The 17,681-nt window shown below is 35.7% G+C and overlaps 3 protein-coding genes across 3 annotated transcripts in view; all 3 read right to left on the bottom strand.

Moving 5' to 3' along the window:
* Positions 1–1,077: 1,077 nt before the first annotated feature.
* Positions 1,078–3,648, bottom strand: sumo3b (small ubiquitin like modifier 3b). Its single transcript, XM_058788076.1, has 4 exons — positions 3,469–3,648; positions 2,701–2,829; positions 2,527–2,598; positions 1,078–1,946 (listed from the first exon to the last, which is right to left on the bottom strand). Exons 1-4 carry the CDS (start codon positions 3,487–3,489, stop codon positions 1,884–1,886), a joined length of 285 nt encoding a protein of 94 aa, XP_058644059.1. The 5' UTR covers positions 3,490–3,648; the 3' UTR covers positions 1,078–1,883.
* A 695-nt stretch (positions 3,649–4,343) lies between these two features.
* Positions 4,344–7,502, bottom strand: pttg1ipb (PTTG1 interacting protein b). The gene is made up of 7 exons (XM_058787293.1): positions 7,173–7,502; positions 6,339–6,391; positions 5,833–5,941; positions 5,428–5,530; positions 5,281–5,346; positions 5,125–5,171; positions 4,344–5,025 (listed from the first exon to the last, which is right to left on the bottom strand). The coding sequence occupies exons 1-7, from the start codon at positions 7,264–7,266 to the stop codon at positions 4,982–4,984; spliced, it is 516 nt and encodes a 171-aa protein (XP_058643276.1). The 5' UTR covers positions 7,267–7,502; the 3' UTR covers positions 4,344–4,981.
* A 1,085-nt stretch (positions 7,503–8,587) lies between these two features.
* myo10l3 (myosin X, like 3) overlaps positions 8,588–17,681 on the bottom strand; it is an 83,727-nt gene continuing 74,633 nt past the window's right edge. Inside the window, exons 34-40 of the mRNA XM_058787433.1 lie at positions 16,211–16,508; positions 15,164–15,371; positions 14,690–14,826; positions 14,379–14,499; positions 13,157–13,615; positions 12,323–12,514; positions 8,588–10,529 (exon numbers count right to left, since the gene is read on the bottom strand). Coding sequence (XP_058643416.1) covers positions 10,425–10,529; positions 12,323–12,514; positions 13,157–13,615; positions 14,379–14,499; positions 14,690–14,826; positions 15,164–15,371; positions 16,211–16,508 — 1,520 coding nt within the window. The 3' untranslated portion in view covers positions 8,588–10,424. The remainder of the gene's footprint in view (positions 10,530–12,322; positions 12,515–13,156; positions 13,616–14,378; positions 14,500–14,689; positions 14,827–15,163; positions 15,372–16,210; positions 16,509–17,681) is intronic.

Genomic DNA, 17,681 nt, shown 5'->3' with positions numbered 1-17,681 from the left:
AATATTTAATTAAAATAATGCATTTTGTTTATCATTTTGTTATATTTATTGTGAAGTACTAACAGAGTAAAAGGTAAATACAGTTAAAAATTTATAAGTAAAAAAGTAAATATAGGACATTGTATATACAGCATATAAATTAAATCTAATACATTTTTTTGTGTTTCAGATTTACTATTGAATTGCATAAGGGTTTTAATTATATTGACTCAATTTTATTTGAGAGATTAATTAATCTAATTATTTGAATCTACTTAATTTTTTTAGTTACATTTAATTGATTCTTAAAGTATATTTCAATGATTTCATAACTTTAAAATTTACTCATTTTTTAGTGTGAATGTTTCACCAAAATAATTGAGTAGATCATAGTAAAGGTTTTTACAGTGCACTTGTTTTACAATGATTCTGGGGCTCAGACTTCTACAGATCCACAAAGAAATGAAGAACTCTTTCTCTAGCTTTATCTATCCTGTGCTATTATGTCAAACACTCACATTACAGTAAATCAGCTGAAATTGCCATCAATCAAATTGTTACAGTGCAACTAGGCGACGCTATATTAATGTTGTTTTTATTCTTTATGAATGTTAGCTGTGAATTTAGCTCAAACATACTCTTTTTTTTTTTTTTTTGGCATTGTAGCACTGGAGATTCCTTTAAAAATAAAAAATAAAAGACAAAACAAGGACTCCTGGATTCAATGAGTGATGTAAGAAAATGGTTTAATTTAATCCCATACTTATTGACTTGTAAATTAATTAATTTTTTTTTTTTTAAATGAAGAATTCTACATAAGGCAGTTTTTTTGGTATAAACTAGACATTGATTTTAAGAGAATCGGTGGGCTTAACTCATTCAAACAATAGACTCATACTGATACGGTTCCATTAAATGCAACGCAAACAATTTTAGGATTATTTTCTGACAGTTGGTAGAAAATATTACAGAACTGCATGCAATCTCCCTCTTAAAAAATAAAAAAAATGCACCATTACACAGTTACTCCATCTAGTGGCAAACCATTTCAATCTTGAACTGACCTTTATAAAGCCTGAAGAACAAGACAAATACAAATCAGTATCAAACTATATTTATTATATACAGTAGTAAATTGCCAACATAGGATCCTCTGCTCTCCCAAACACCCCTGCTATTCCCATTACAACACTCACATTGGCTTGAATTCACTGTGGAGTTGCAATTAGACCAGGATAGTGTTCAATACTCTTGATAGGCCAGAAAAGCTAAATGAGAGTGAAGTTACTATATGATGTATTTGCAGAGGGCAAACTATGAGACGATAAAATCAAGGGCAACACATAGTTTGTATATCATGAAATTCATACTTAAGCAAACAGCAAACTTTTAAAGACATATGCATCAAAACTTTTAAAATCAAAAATGGCTACCGGTATACGATCCACAATCTAGCTTTATCAAACCTGAGGTGTCAGAAAAACACAATGCTGCAATGTCACCGTTCGAAACCGATCATAAAAAGGGCATCTTAAAGTTTAGTTGTTTACCGCAATTAAAGAAATTCTGGGACCATACTAAGAAGTCACAAACATCCTCTTTCACAAAGCTTCCCTCCTTGTGTATAAAAATAGATGGGGGAGGTGAAAACATACGTACATAATACAAAAACGTATACAACAGGCATACAAGCTCCAAAAGGGGGGGAAAAAACATTACTAACTGTCATTTCCAATTTAGTTCAGGGAGAACATTGCAAAGACGGAAATGAGGTCTTTGGATGATTAAAAAAAAAAAAAAAAAAAAAAAGCTATTAACTTAAACAGATTTGATTTCCAAAACCTTTTCCATTTCAGCCCTGAACTGCAGTGGAAGTGAAGAGGAGCACAAATAAACAAGCATCTTTAGCAGGTTCCTCCCGTCTGCTGCTGGAATACGTCGATAGTGTCCTCATCTTCCATTTCCAGCTGAAAATTCACATAAAAACATACACCGAGAAACATTTCAAACTGAGGCCTTATAACAGTTCATGTGCACCAAGCTCCAGGTATGCAAATACACTATGACAAATGCAGTTTTTCTTTTGTATGGATTGCTTACTGTTAGTTTTTTTTTTTTTAAGAGAGAGACTGCATCCTCAAGATTTGGAACTGTTAAATATTACTGAAAGCAACTAGGAAAATACAATCGCCATAGCGATACAGAATGCATAAATGCTTATTAAAAATAGTGAATTCTGATGTTTTGACTCATTGTGACGGCACCCATTCACTGCAAAGCAGCCACTGGTGAGCAAGTGATGCAATACTAAATTTCTCCAAATCTGTTCTGACAAAGAAAATCTACATCTTGGATAATGCCTGAGGGTCGAGCACATTCTCTGCAGTAGTAGTAATAATAGTAGTATATTTTTTATTTATTTAAATGCCATGTCAGCATTTTAGGCTATTTTCATGGCTACTTTCTCTGCATAGTGTGAACCATTTCTTTAATCAGTTAACACTTCAGAAACCGCTGACCAACAGATTCAAAAATAAGAGTACAAACCTGCGCAGGTGTGTCCGTCTCATTGATTGGCTGACCATCAAACCTGAATCTAATTTGCCTTATGGATAAACCCTGAAAAAAGAATAAAAACATCCAAGTTATAGATCTAAACATCAACGTAACGTCAAAGGTGCTCAGATCTCAGGATCACTGGAGCTCAAGCTGCAGTCTCACCTGTCTTTCACAGTAGGCCTTCATCAGTTTGCTGAGGGGGGTGTGCCTTTTAATCTTGAACTGGACCACAGATCCATCCTGACCCGCCACTTTCAAGTTGATGTGGTCATTTTCAGTCTTCACGCCCTCCTGAAGTGAAATATGCAGAGTGTGTGGTGTTAAAGAGGAGTTATGAACATGCACTGTGTTCTGAAGGGTCTACTCCACACACACACACACACACACACAAGGTAGATGATTTAAGCTTAAACCACATTGTGCTTCACATGCAGTCCCTGTATTAAACATTAACGTTGTTAGACGTTCATGTGATACTGAATAACACGTTTTAAGAGAAAACGACGGGCTAAACAGCCAGACTTGAGTCTATATCATCAGCATTTGTTAAAACACTAGCGTCGCTGGATAAAAGGGCTGCGACGTAAACAACTGTGCGACGCTTTCGGTGCAACTGCGTTTGGCGCAAAGTTGAAGCAACTACCCGCCATGAAAAAAGCCAATCTGAGCATCTCGTTGATGCTGAAACGAAGCAAAATACCGCCGGTTTAACTGTTAACGACAAGAGATGCTATGATTCTCCATGTAGTTGGATGGATGGCTGAGTTACATGGCTATATGCGGAAAATGCGCAAAATCTTTGTTGAATACCTCTTTGTTTCCCCACATATAAAGTACAGGATCCAAACAACCTACATCCACGCATTATAATCACATCAAAATACACCCCTCCGTGCCGCTGGAGCTCGGAGCACACACACATGCACGTACCTTTGGCTTCTCGTCTGACATTTTTGTAGAAATGTAGGATTCTCCCGGTAAATGTGGATGTGTCGGTAACACGAGCACTGTCTTCCTCGCGCTCAGCAAGAAAGCGCAGACTGGATTCCCACGTTTGATTGGCCCGGGCAAAACCACGTGATTCCCAGCAGGGAGCTGTAGCCCCAGAACGCGCAAAATCAACTCGTCCATTTTATTGGACAGCATGACACCACGTGACCAACCCTCATGTTCTGCGTTATCAACATAATTTCAACATGATAATGCGTATTACTTTTGCTTAATGAAAAAATATTACATTACTCCCAAGAAACGGCTAAAAACATCTCTTCCGTCTTTATTTGACCCTCTAACTCTAGCACTCTCTATTCTAATTCTATTTTATCTTCACCCTCTGAAACACTTGCACTTTCAATTCATTTTCTAACTGCTTGTTTTCTTTGAAAAAGGCCTCTTTCTCTGTTCTTTTTCTATTTTATATATATTAATATATATAACTTGCTAGGTGTATTGCATTAGGCTAACTGGGACTTGTTATAGCACTTGCATATGATTGCCTTTTTGTTGTTTTGACTAAATGTATGGTTTGGTAAATGACTAAATGTAAATATAATGTAATTTTTGGGGTCTCATATATATATATATATATATAAAAAAAAACATGATATACATTTAAAAATTTAATTATGTATAATATACCTTTATATAAAAATATTAAATCTAATAAATAATAAATTAACTTGCATTGCTACAAAAAAATATGAAAAATTTGTATGTTTTATGTTTAATGTGTCACAAAATTACTAGCAATATGATTTGAGTAAAGTCTATTTAAACAACTTTAATAAAGTACAGTAAACAGAAAACAAATGTACAATATTCACTTTTATTGATATCGTTCTCACAGTTTATTTGACTTTTGTCAATAGCTCAGATCAACCCTTTGGTAATTACAATAAGCTAGTGATCAAAACAAATGCAGCACATAGACAAATTACATTGAAATGCCAACAAACTAGCAAAATCAATTTGTCAATCTGAAAAGTGTAGGATATTAATCTATAAAGCACACTGTATTATAGCACATTTTTTATATTTATGCAAGACAAGTCCTAGTTTATTCTGAGTAAAACAGCTACACAGCTCAAATTTGCTGAGGCTAAATAAAAAATGAATTTCATGTACTGCCAACCAACCAAAAACAGGCAAAGTCCAATGCAGACTCAACATGTCTTGCTTAATTTGGTTGAAGCTTATTTAGATTTGCATGTCATCAGTGTACAAGGCTTCATAAATACAATGTCTAAATGTGGTTTGCTTGAAGATTCATTGAAAATCCAGCTGTGAGTAAATTAGGCAATGCATGTTTGTGTGGTCAGCTTCTAACTGGTATATTCAGTATCTTTCAAACTCAAAAGAAAAATGGAGTGCTGGAAATGTGTTCATTTTTACAATAGGTGTGAGGTAAAAGAAAAGACAACAGTGGAGCATCATCACAAGCTTCTTAGCTGTTCTCAAATCTAGAGTACGGGTTATCCTTTTGCAAACCTAAAACAGAGTGAGCAATAAAACTCTGAAACAGTGTAATTACTATTTATCAGTGAACTATAAAGATAATACAATTTATATATATATAGGAAATCTTACCATATTTCAATCGCATTTCTTCATGTCTCTGCCTCATCTCTGCTTTCCTGCATTCAAATAAAAACTTTTTTATTACCGAGCACGATTTCATAAAGACATCACAATTCTTAACAAAAATAATCAAATTTATGAAATTAATTTCCTAAATTAAAGTACCTCTCCTCTTGGCGAAACTTTCTCAGATGAGCTTGTCTCTCCATTCGCTCATCACTCCTTTTAGACCTTTTGGATACATTATGAAGATAAATATGTACAAATTAATAGCTAACAAACTTTAATTACAAGTGCTGGTTTTCATCTTACCCGATGTTTTCACATTTACAGCAGCGGAAGCAGCAGACAAATATGGCGATGATGATCACCCCCGCGATCACAGAGATGGTAATGATGAGAGTCTGGAAATTCACTGGGATTCAAACAAGACAGAACGGATGTGATCATTCTTGTACAAAACTCGCAGCTTTTTCTCAGACGCAGGCAATAAAGGTTAAACTGGCCTTGACACATTTTACAAGAGTGCAAATGCAATAAAGTGACAATCTAGAATGCAGTTAGGTTAAAGCTACCATGTACTATGAACTATGATTGTGACGTATAAAGCTCTTCTAGATTTTACAGTTCATCTCATAACGAATGCACATGATGCATCCATTAAGAAGGTAAAGAGATGGCGAGATGTTTCTTGCTGTATGTCGTTGTCAGTCTTACTCCAGCACACTCCCCATCGTGCTTCTGAGAGCGGACAAACACTGTGAGAGGGCAGAATGCTCTTCACCGGATAGTCGATGCATTTCTGGCTTGAGATGCACCACAAACACTGAAAAATAGATAAGGGTCATTCTACAGAAACGTCCACTTTTGGTATGGCAAGATGTCTTAAAATGTATTTATTTTTTTAACATTTAAACTTAGACCACATTATTAGATTACCTTTTGACTTTATAAATGACAGCTTAATTATTTTATTTTATTTGTAGCTTTTTTGTGCAATTATTTCAAGACCACATGTATCATTTTTTGTCACTTAGCAATATTAAAAGTTTTTATGAAATATTATTTCTAAAAAAAAAAAATTCAGCACATGTAGTCAGAGTTGCAGAAAAATAATGCAAGAAATTGTTTTACTAATTATTGCTGTTTGTGGAACACACACAGGGTTTAGAAGTCTGGTGACCACAATTGTTGACAGTGAATAACAAATTATTATATCTTACCGAAACAATCTCCAGACATTCTTCACAAGTTGTGTTGGATTTTATAGTGCAGTCTGTGAAAAGAACACAAGTCTGATATCAGTGACAACTGATTTTAACCGTATCTCGTTACACATCTCAATAAACATTTTCAGACAAGTATATTTCTAAAATTGATTTCAACCTGAATCATATAAACTCAGAAATCAGCATCTTTTTATATAACAGACAGTTATATTAAATATTACCCCTGACCTCTCTTATAAAACTCTTACACTGAACACAATATTCCTTTGTGTTTTCTAGCCTCTCATGTGATTTAAAAAAAAAAAGTCTCTCTGCCTAATAAACCGCAGGAAACTATTCAAAAGTGCATTCAAACGAGCGAATAAAATCTCAGTTTACAGTTGACTAAAAACAAAAGCATTTTCAAAAATAACTTTAGTCATATTTAAAAAAACTATTAAAACAGTGCTTGGGGTCCAGAGTGTTAAAGCGATTTGAGTCATATGATCGCTGCTAGAAGTCACTTCCAAGTTACACTGTCGTGTTATACATGCATTCTTATTAAAACATTACAATTTCCAAGAAAATAGACGATTAATTCAATAAATGTCAAAAACATTGGCTGCGTTTCAAATCCTCGCGAGCTGCCTACACAGACAGCATTTGTTCATCACGAGCGCGCTCTGAATCTGAACCGATCGTGTGAATTGAGTTGATGTCTATCCATGCATATAAAATGCTATCCAAGTAAGTTAGACAGATAGTTCAATAGGTAAAGACACGGCCATTGTTTTACCATATCTACGGTTAAAAAGCTTGTAAACACACAGCTGCACGGCTGAAACTTACTTGTTTCTGGACTTGTCGTCTGACCAAAAACTATTACAAAACAGCAGGCAAGGAAAACAAAAGTAAAAAGTAAAAAAGTCCGAGTTTGGATCATGATGGCAAACGCAGCGGATCTGTGTTGCTTTCAGGCCTGGCTGGTCATGTGTTTGATGGAAGGACTGAACGACGACTTTTGCAAGATCCTCCCAGTTTCTAAGTGTTAGTGGTTTATGGTTAACTTAAGCAGGATTTGAGGCGCTGATTTAGTTGTTGTTTTCCTGGCAAACAATAATGTGGGCAAAAGTAGGCTACATTCAAATAACGTCACGTTGGCTGCTTAAAATATATTTAGACATATCATTTAATGCCTAAAACATCATTATATTAAGTAGTGCTGTCAAACGATCAATCGCATCCAAAATAAAAGTTTTTGTTTACATAATATATGTATGTGTACTGTGTATATTTATTGTGTGTATATATAAATACGCACACATGCATGCATATATTTCAGAAAAAAATGTTTTTTTTACGTATTAAATATATTTATTTATAATATAAATTATATGAATATATAGACATGTAAATACATGTACAGATTTTCAAAATTAATACTGTATGTGTGTGTATTTATATATACATACATAATAAATATACACAGAACACACATATATTATGCAAACAAAAACTTTTATTTTGGATGCGATTAATCCGAATTAATCGATTGACAGCACTAAAAAGTAAGAAAAAAGTAAGAAAATTTGGAAAACACAAACCAATGTTAACTAATTTTTATAAAATAAATATTTGTCCTCTTTTATCCAAATGTAATAACTGCCTCTGAAACAACATTCTTTATTTTATTTTATTTTGTATTTATTGATATTAGTTCCATAGCTAAAATTATGTTGTGCAGGACAGCATATACAAGAAAGGCAGGATTTATATTTGAGTAAAACATGACTTTGGAATTTACTGTCCACAGATATGAGTGCTGTTGCTCATAAAGCACACTATAAAACAAATCTCTGAACATGTGCAGTAAGCATATTTGAAGGGAAGACATTTTGCGGTCACATCTTGCTTTGCACTGGAGAATCGAAGGCTCTTCAGGACTCTGAGTGACTCCTACTGTAAAAATCAATGATAGAAACATGCCTTTAATGAACCAATGCGCCTTCATCAGGAACAAAACTAATATCCACACCAATGCACTTTGTTCATCTTTATATTGTATATTCATCTTTATATATTTTGTAACAAAGATGAACAGAAAAAAAAACAGTTAATCTCCAAAAATATCCTTATTACAAGGGAACCTGGATAAATTAATGCAAGATGTAATTTATTTTATATCATGTGCATGCGATTGTGGAAAAGCGAGGAACAAAGGAAAACATAGGTAATTTTATAACACTTTTAAATAAGCAACCAACTGGAATTGAAATAATTTATTAAGCATTTTGTAAATCCAGTTACAAAAAAACCAAACAATCTTTGATTTTCATCCTCTACACAAACTGGAATACTTTGACACTAAACTAAAGATGTGATGAGATGCACTCTTGCAGTGAACTGACCAGCAGCTCACCAGATTTATTAATGGAGCAATAATGAACAGAACTTTGAATGAGGTTGCGGTACCACATAAACGAGTCTCTGATACCACAGTGACATCCTCCATTCATATTATCACTGTGTGTCACATCACTGATGTAGGGAGTCTGTACATGACATGCCATCAACAACACCATCCATACAATGACACTAACACTGAATAAATACCCAGCCCACCCATAATTATTCACTCTCTTTTAGGCACACAAAATCATCCTTCAGTTACAAGCATGCAGGCTTCCTTAAAAAAAAAAAGACAAGCATATTCCAAACATCCGTCTGAAAAAGGTTTGACATTTAAACTGAAATGGATCAATTTATCTTGAAAGAAAGAATTTACAACTGACCTGTGTGAAATAGCGCAGCCATAGCTTTTCTGCAAATATCAGTACAGCGGTATTCCACCGATTTCCTTTCAGATCTTTTTGCTATAACAACCAAAACACTGCACTGAAATGTTGAGATATTGCTTATGTCTTTATACTGTTCCTGAGCTTAACCCAGATGGGGCCGTTCACATTTCAGTGTTTTTGTTATTTTTAGGTGAACATGCACTAGACAGACATGTTTGACTGCTGTGTTTGTCTCGCGTCTTTTGAGGCAACACTGCATTCTAAAAATGTGCCACTTAACATTTAAAAAGCACATCTCTATACTTCTCTATACACATCTCAAAAACTTGATCTGTGTGAATGGCCCCTAAGGACCAAACACTTCCGTCTAGTATGCTTACTTAGAAAAAGCAATGGAAATGTGGCACAGTGGAATCAAAAAATGCAAGACAGAGTCTAGAGGCATGTTTTACCTTTTTTTTAGAACGCCGTGTCATGTATGAGGCACTGCAAAAGACGCGGCACATCTAGCATGGTTACATATAGAGATACATCAATGGAAAAGCAGTGCAGTGGAATGCAAAAACGCTTTCTGTGTGAATAGCCCCTCATGCACAATACACAAGAGAATGCATGGATAAAAACGGCAAAACAGGTAAAAATACATTTCCTCATTCTCTCAACCCGAGAAACAGTAACAGACAAACAGTAACACAGAAAGCCATCTAAATGACACAAATCTGCACAGACCAGCCCTTGTGCAGAGTAAGGCAAGTTTTAACATGGCTGTTGAGGCCTTCAATGTGTGCAATCACCTCAGGCTATTAGTCTTTGAAAGCTCTCAACAAAACAGTGTTATGTGTGTAACATTTAAAACCATGTTTTGATCTTTTCACTTCAAAGAGTGTTCAAAACTGAAATTGGCCAAAAGCAGAAAGGTGCATGTCGAAGCATTGAGGTATTGGCGATGAACATTTGCTGGTCAATTAGCAATGCACCTCGTACTAACCAGACGTGATGGGATAAAGGAACAAGTGCTAAATTTAGCTCTGATGATTGACAGGACAGTCTGTTGGTAGCCCCGCCCACAGCGGAATCTCATTGGTCCAAAATGTATGCAACTGTATATTAAACATCAGTTATGACATGTTGTTTGAGGGGTGGTTGTCTACACACATACAGATTAGATAAAAAAAAAACATGTTTGTCCTATCACTGGTTCCTGTATCATCATCTTATATTCATCAATCCACATCCCTGCTGTTGAATTCATTTTTCCATCAGTGCGAAGGAAGTCTCTCTCGTCTTGATTGGTCAGCATTAATCATCTGATCCAGTTGCTCCCAAAGCTGGCCACTGATCTGACACTGCATCGCTTCTTAACTATCATGTTGATGTAGGCTTTCATTATTTTGGTGATCTCTCCAACCTGAAAAAAGCCACAGTTTATTCACAGTGAACAAAATCGAAGAAAGCAAACCAAGAAACACTTCTATTCAATTACATGTTGATTATGTATTCTTAAAGGGGTCATATGATGCGATTTCAAGTTTTCCTTTCTCTTTGGAGTGTTACAAGCTGTTTGTGCATAGATAAGATCCCTAAAGTTGCAAAGACTAAAGTCTCAAAGAGATATTCTTTATAAAAGTTCAGACTCGTCCACACTCTCCTAAAACGCCTAATTTAAACACGCCCCCACATGTCTACGTCACTGTGTGGGAAGATTTGCAAAACACCGCTCAAATGTATACGCAAAAATAGAGGGCGTAATTTTTATTCTGGCTGTAGTATTGTTGCTGCCACCGGCGCCAAGTCCTGGAGACGCTGTGTTTCGTTGTGAAAGCGAAAAACTACTTTGTTTGGGCTTCCAAAAGAGGACACAACTAGAAATCAGTGGTTAAGTTGTATTTACAACACTGTTCCAGAACAGTTCAACCCAAATATTAGAGTGTGTGCAGCGCATTTTACGGAGAACTGTTTCCTGAACCTTGGAGAGTAGCCTACAATGCTGGCTTTGCACAAAGGCTGTTTCTATAAAGTGGGGCAATTCCAACTTTGCAAGGACAGGCTGGCGCTTATGACTCGCAGCCTGTAAGTATGTTTTCATATTTAAAGAATTTGCCACTGATGATTCAAACGCAAGTTTTGAGCTGTGTAGAGTAGCACTTGTTGTTTGTCGTTTCTCAGATCACAAATGCAGACATGGTAATGTTTACGCGGCGCGTAAAAATACAGTATAAGTCATTATAACCAGTAATTATGTCCCAACTGGATGCAACTAATGCCTCGTTTATAATGGGTTTTATTGTTTTTGTCTTGTCGCGCTGAGACACGGCATCACAATACGGTAAGGGGCATAACATTTCCGTCACACGCTTGAGGTATTCGACCAATCACAACGCACCGGATAGCTGGCCAATCAGAGCACACCTTGCTTCTCAGAACAATGAGCTTTGTAAAAATCTACGCGTTTCAGAAAGTCAGGGCTTAGAGGAGCAACAATAATGCTCAGTATGTGGAAAATAATGTGTTTTTTTAACCATAAACTGCATAAACACATTGCATTACACCAAATACACCAAATAATGTTCTTTTTAGCAACGTCATATGACCCCTTTAAAGGGATAGTTCACCCCAAAATTGAAAATTCTGTCATCATTTACTCGCCCTCATGTCATTCCAAAACGTATTCTTGAAAACAAAACTTAGAAGCTTCAACATTGTGAAATAGTTCTTAGGAATCAAAGGTTTAATCCAAGTACAAATAAAAACATACAGCAAATTAAATGTGGTAAATGGAAGCTCAACCGCACTGTGTGATACAAGAGAACAAACCACTTTGGTTCTTGTGGAAGCTCAAGCGTGTTTGCCTGACATGTAAGAACAAATCTTGTTGTAGTACATTTCAGTTTCCGTTTACCATATTTGATGTGCTCTATGCATATGCATTGATCAGTGTTTCAATGTGAATAAAGGCCTAAATTATCATGTCTCCTCAGAAGACTTGGATTAAACTGCTTGCTTCATACTGATTATGGTTTCAATGTCTTTATAAACTTTTTGAAAGGTCAAAGTTTTGGTGTCATGAGCTTTCAATGAGGGGACAGAAATTCTTCATTTGTTTAGAAGATGAATGGGTTTGGAACGACATCAGGGTGAGTAAATGATGACATAATATAATTTTTTTGGGTGAACAATCTATTTAAAATGACATTTGATTACCTGAGGTGTCTCAAAGAACATGTCCCTCCCATCCACGGTGATCTTATATGTGCTGGCGTGAGGAGCTCCAAAGAAGACAATGTGTTCATAGGGGAAAGTCTCCAGAGGTTTGGCCTCTCCTCGCTTATACACAGACACGTTCTCGGCACTCACGCTCAGCCAGAGATCATGAGGGAAACCACCTTCTTTACACTGCACACAGAATCACAACAAGTGTCAGATTAGTCTATTGAAAAAGTATCCAGATACTATCCTGGATTCAAAACGCATGTTAATGTCAAGTGTAAAAGGGAGCCACAAAGAGCTTTTTTTGACCATTTCAATTAAAGTGCCCCTATTATGGATTTTTGTAAATGACCTTTCATGCAGCGTGTAACACAGCTCTAAGTGAATGAAAACATCCTGCAAAGCTTTAAATCTGAAAGTGCACCGTGTATAAAGTTATCGTCTCTCAAAAGAAAGAGTCGACTCTGAATCATTGAAACGAGTCGATTTTAAAACGAATCCCAAGTTGACGTCAACATGAAACATTAGCATATTGCCCACCCACTTGTTGGTCTTTTCACGTTGGTCTGAATGAAAATGCAAATTCATTCTTTGCCACTAGGTGCCGCTTTTGGAGCGTTAAAAATAGCGAATCGTTTGGGAGTCGTTGAGCAAGTAAGGTAAAAATAAATGCATATTATAAGACAATGAAAGTGTTTTTTGACCTTGCATGCATATCAACCAGTTGTTGGGGACTCCCAAAACCAAAATATGACCCTTTCATTACCCATAATAGGGGCACTTTAATGTAATCATCTCACATCCTCACGTTTCATCCTCGGCTCTTACCTCCACATCAAACAGCGTTGATCCATACCCAGGCCACTCTTTAATGATGTTCATGTATTTGAGCATGGCTTGGTGCTGATCCAGTCCATGCAGTCGACTCCATTTCTCCATAATATTGGCCCTGGTGGCTGAAGTCTCTTCCTTGATCCACATTTCCATCATTTGTTCCTCCTGCATGCTGCGCTGCTTCTTCATGGTGCCTGTCTTCAGCCCTCGCCTCAGCGTGCCGTCCAGGAAGCTCGTCCTCCTCCTTTCCAGGGTTTGTCCTGATCCGGCTGCGCCTCCCACTTTAGTGAACTGAAGTATGCGGCTGCGCAGTCGGCCGGTGGGGTAGACGTTGTCCAAGCTCCAGTTCACCCGAGACACATCCCCATACAGGTACTGCAGACGTAAAGCAGCCAGGTGCTGGAGGGTGTCCTCATGGGCAGGAAAGTGACCGCTTATTAAACTTTCATGAGCCTGCAGAGATGAATAAGATGGAGACTCGCATCTGACTTCTGAAGTCCGAAAATTTTGTGTTTTTCATGCTTGCATACACCAAATTTTGCTACATAGTCTAAAATCAAGTACAAAGGTGCAATACATAGAACAGAACTGAATTACAGGGGTTAAGGTTTAGCTAGTTAGGATTGTTGCTGGTATGCTGTAACCACACAATTCAAGTATCTTTCTCCAATGATGACCATTCAGAATATGATTTTTGAAAATGAAACACTATAGATAATGATTTGAACAGAATAAAGGTGAGAAGTGAAAATGTAAATTTCTCTTCTTCAGCAACTTGCCCATGAACAGAGAATCTCAATATCTGTTCCATACCCTAAGATGTTATTTATATCAGAAAATATCACCAAATTCTAAATATTCTATGCTCAGAATCAATATTGTTGATACTAGAACTGAAACTAATGAAAATGTTTCAATAATTAAAACAAATCTGAAATATAAATAAAATATAATTATTAGTCTTATAAACTTTAGAAATTAGAAATATCTTGGAAACCAACTGAAATAAGTAAGTTTAAGTTGCTAAAATTAATAAAACTTAAATACCATAAAAAAAATAGTTTAAACTAAAATGAAAAATATAAAAGCGAAACCAGTCAAGCAACTGTCATTGAGCTGAATGGGAAACATTATGGATAGTTTCTCCAGGTATTACACACCTCCATGATTGACTTGAACAGTACAGAGGCAAGAAATGAAACTATAAATTACTGACCTGCTCAAACATGAAGACAAACTCCACTCCTTCCTTGGGCATGCTCTCCACATCCAAGAAACAATACAGTTTGAAGTACAGCTTCCATGGGCCGTCTTCCTCCACTTCACTTCCTGCCAACCTGAGAAACAACCACCACAACAAACAATCATTTTGGTGTTATTTCAGATTGGTTTTAGAGGCTTTGGAGATTATATTAGAATGTTACAGCTTTAATAACCAAGTGATGACGCATGCATTTGGCAGCGTTTTGTAGGAACAGAGTTTAATTTGTGAGAGTGAATAGGCGCAGCTTTGTGGTGTAATTTTACCTCTCGAACTTGGCCAGCACATCGGCCACAATCACCCTGCTCTCCACGGCTCGGTCGATCGAGTTGTTATGCTCAAACAAAGCAAACATGTTCCTGCTGTCCTCCATAGCCAAGCCTCGGATCAGTTTCTCTACCACCTACACAAAAAAAAGAAACAAAGCACTTCTCCATCAGCGTACTACACCACGCATTCCCGATTAAGAGGAACATGATCTATATCTAGGCAAGATTTGTTCATCTGCAGTTTTTTGTTCTCTGTAAAGCTCAGGTAGACTTTTATCCCCTCAATGGCCAGAGCCAAAATCATTATTTGTTATATCATTGTTTGTTTTATAACTGTATGAAAAAGCATGATTACATATGTGGGTGCAAGAGTTCTGAATATATCTGATTATTCTCCTAGAACACTGGGTTCTTGTATTATAATATTTGTTATGATATTTCTGCAGTGCAGAGTCTGTTAGCATCCCTCACCTCTCCTGCTGTAGTGTGAGAGTTGATTGAAATCTTGCAGGAGCCTCCACCATGGCAGTAAACAGTGGTCGTCATCTCACGTCTGTGCAAAAGAGCGATTATCTCCTCTTGCGAAGGCACAAACTCCCGCGCTTTTGTCTTCTTCAGCGACTCGCCAATGAACACAGCGAACATCTCTATTTCTGTCCCAGGGAACAGCTCCTTTATCCTAAAAAGTCATTGATATCAAAAAATATTAATGGCACCAAATGCAAAATATTCTGTGCTTAGAGTGCAGTGTTGTTATTGTTAACTAAAACTAAAACTAATTAAAAAAAATTCAGTAATTGAAATAAAGCAGAGATCAAATATAAATATTAGACTTTTAAACTTTATTTAAAATTAAGATTTTAAAGATTAAAATGAAATTATTAGATGTAAAATTAGACATGTTTCCTTTGAAACTAATTGAAATGAATAAGTTTTAGTAAAATTATTAAACTTAAATTTATATCAAATTAAATTACAGTTAATAGAAGAAATATAACAAAACAAAATTACTAAAACTGAACTGAAAAAATAAACATAAAAGCCCATTTGAAATATGAATAAATACCATTATGATATATGAATAATATAACACTAAAATAAAAAAGATCAAGTCTTTAGGTAAAATACCCCACAATTTTTAAGTTTCTTACAATGCTGTGAACTGAATGCCCTATTGAAAAATTCTTCATTTTTTGTCCAAAACAAGTCATTAACATAATTCATGCAGATCAAATGAGTTCAAAGGTTTACAAATTGTTGTGTTTCCACTCAACACAAAGCCAGGAAGGGCTATGTCATTGTTATACTTCTCAAAGGATGCGATGAATTTGATTATTTTGGCTGATGTGCAAGGGCTTGGGACCGGATGCTTTTCCCAACATTTTCCTGTATTTTCTTCTCAAAGTGCACCACAATCTATATGTTAAAAACCACTAAATTCTTTATTAAAAAGACTAGGAAAATCTATGATTTAACAGTGTGGATGTAAATGTCATATTCAAGGAATAGCTACGACACCTTTTCAGGTGGAAGCGGAGGTATCTGAGGATGCCGCGGCTGGGCAGGAAGGTGCAGCTCATGCAGGTGAGCAGATGCCAGTGTGCACGGTTGCCAGAGCTGTTGGGCTGAGGCACGTGATTGGTTTGTTTGATCAGCTGACAGTACACTTCATCTCTGAGCGGCCGCAGATCTTGACATGTCTGTAAGATGCCCTGAATGATGGGCATTGGATCTGACACAGCTTCCATCTCCTGTAATGAGTTAAAGATTTTGACTGCCTCGTCTTGCAGGCTGGTGTAGCCTTTCTCCTTTTGCACTGCGAGAAGTAGGACAGGAAGAGGAGACAGATGGAGAAAGGGACACAGACACAAAGGATTAAATCCATCATCCTACCAATGCAAATCCAGAGTTCAAAAGATAAAACTGTGCGTCACTGAGCAAATAAATCATCAGTGAACAATCCAACAATGGGGCCAAAATATGTGAACTATGTGAGCGTGTGATCGATTAATAAAGGAATGTTCAGAGTTAAATAAACAGTAAGCTCTATTAATGGCATAAGTGGCCTGCTGTCAATAACCACAGAAAATACTTATGTCTTTTAGTTTGTAAAAGGGTAGTTGACCTGCAATGACATACATTTTTTAAACCGTTAAAAAAATCTTGGATAATTATTATATATGCAGATTTTATGACCTCCAATTAAGTAGCTACCGAGTATGGAATATGTGCAATTTTATTAAATAAATATAAAAATCAATTACAGTTATTTTATTTAAAACTGTGTAAATTTTATTTGTAATTTTAATATTTTAAAATGTATTGGTCACACTGTAGGACTGTTTAATTGTATTTATTAATACTAGCGCTTTAAATACAGGCTGCACAATTTTGCATGAAATCCCTGTTGAATGCCTTCAGCCACTGATAAACTGAGATACTAGTCCAAATTATTTTCTGTTGTAATCAGCAGCATATCACAACTTGCATTAAAGCCAGAACACGAATGTTACAACAAAACCAAAAGTATTGTCTACAGTGTTATTTATTACTTATATATTATTATTATTTATTTATTATTCATATATTACATATTACTTATATATTATTATTAATATATAATTTATTTATTACTCATATATTATTACTTATATACCATTTTAGTATTTATTAACATTTTGAATTAGCTTTTATTTTTACATTTCAAGTTTTAGAAATTTTATTATCTGCTTTTGTCATTATTATTTAGTTTTTCTATATTGCATTAATAATTTATTTATTTTTTTATTATTTTGTCATTTTAGCACTTCAACCTTATTTAAAAATGATTTTTAATTTCACATTCATTTACATTTATGCATTTAGAAGACGCTTTTATCCAAAGTGACTTAGATTGCATTTAGGGTATAAATTTTGTTAGTTCATTACAGTACATTCTCTGGGAATCAAACCCATGGCTGTGCTATATCACTATGCTCCGCTGAAACAC

This window comes from Onychostoma macrolepis, chromosome 09 (assembly GCF_012432095.1).
Source record: "Onychostoma macrolepis isolate SWU-2019 chromosome 09, ASM1243209v1, whole genome shotgun sequence".
NCBI classification, from domain to species: domain Eukaryota; kingdom Metazoa; phylum Chordata; class Actinopteri; order Cypriniformes; family Cyprinidae; genus Onychostoma; species Onychostoma macrolepis.
The sequence above is the reverse complement of the archived record's forward strand: the minus strand, read 5'-3'. Positions and strand labels throughout refer to the sequence as shown.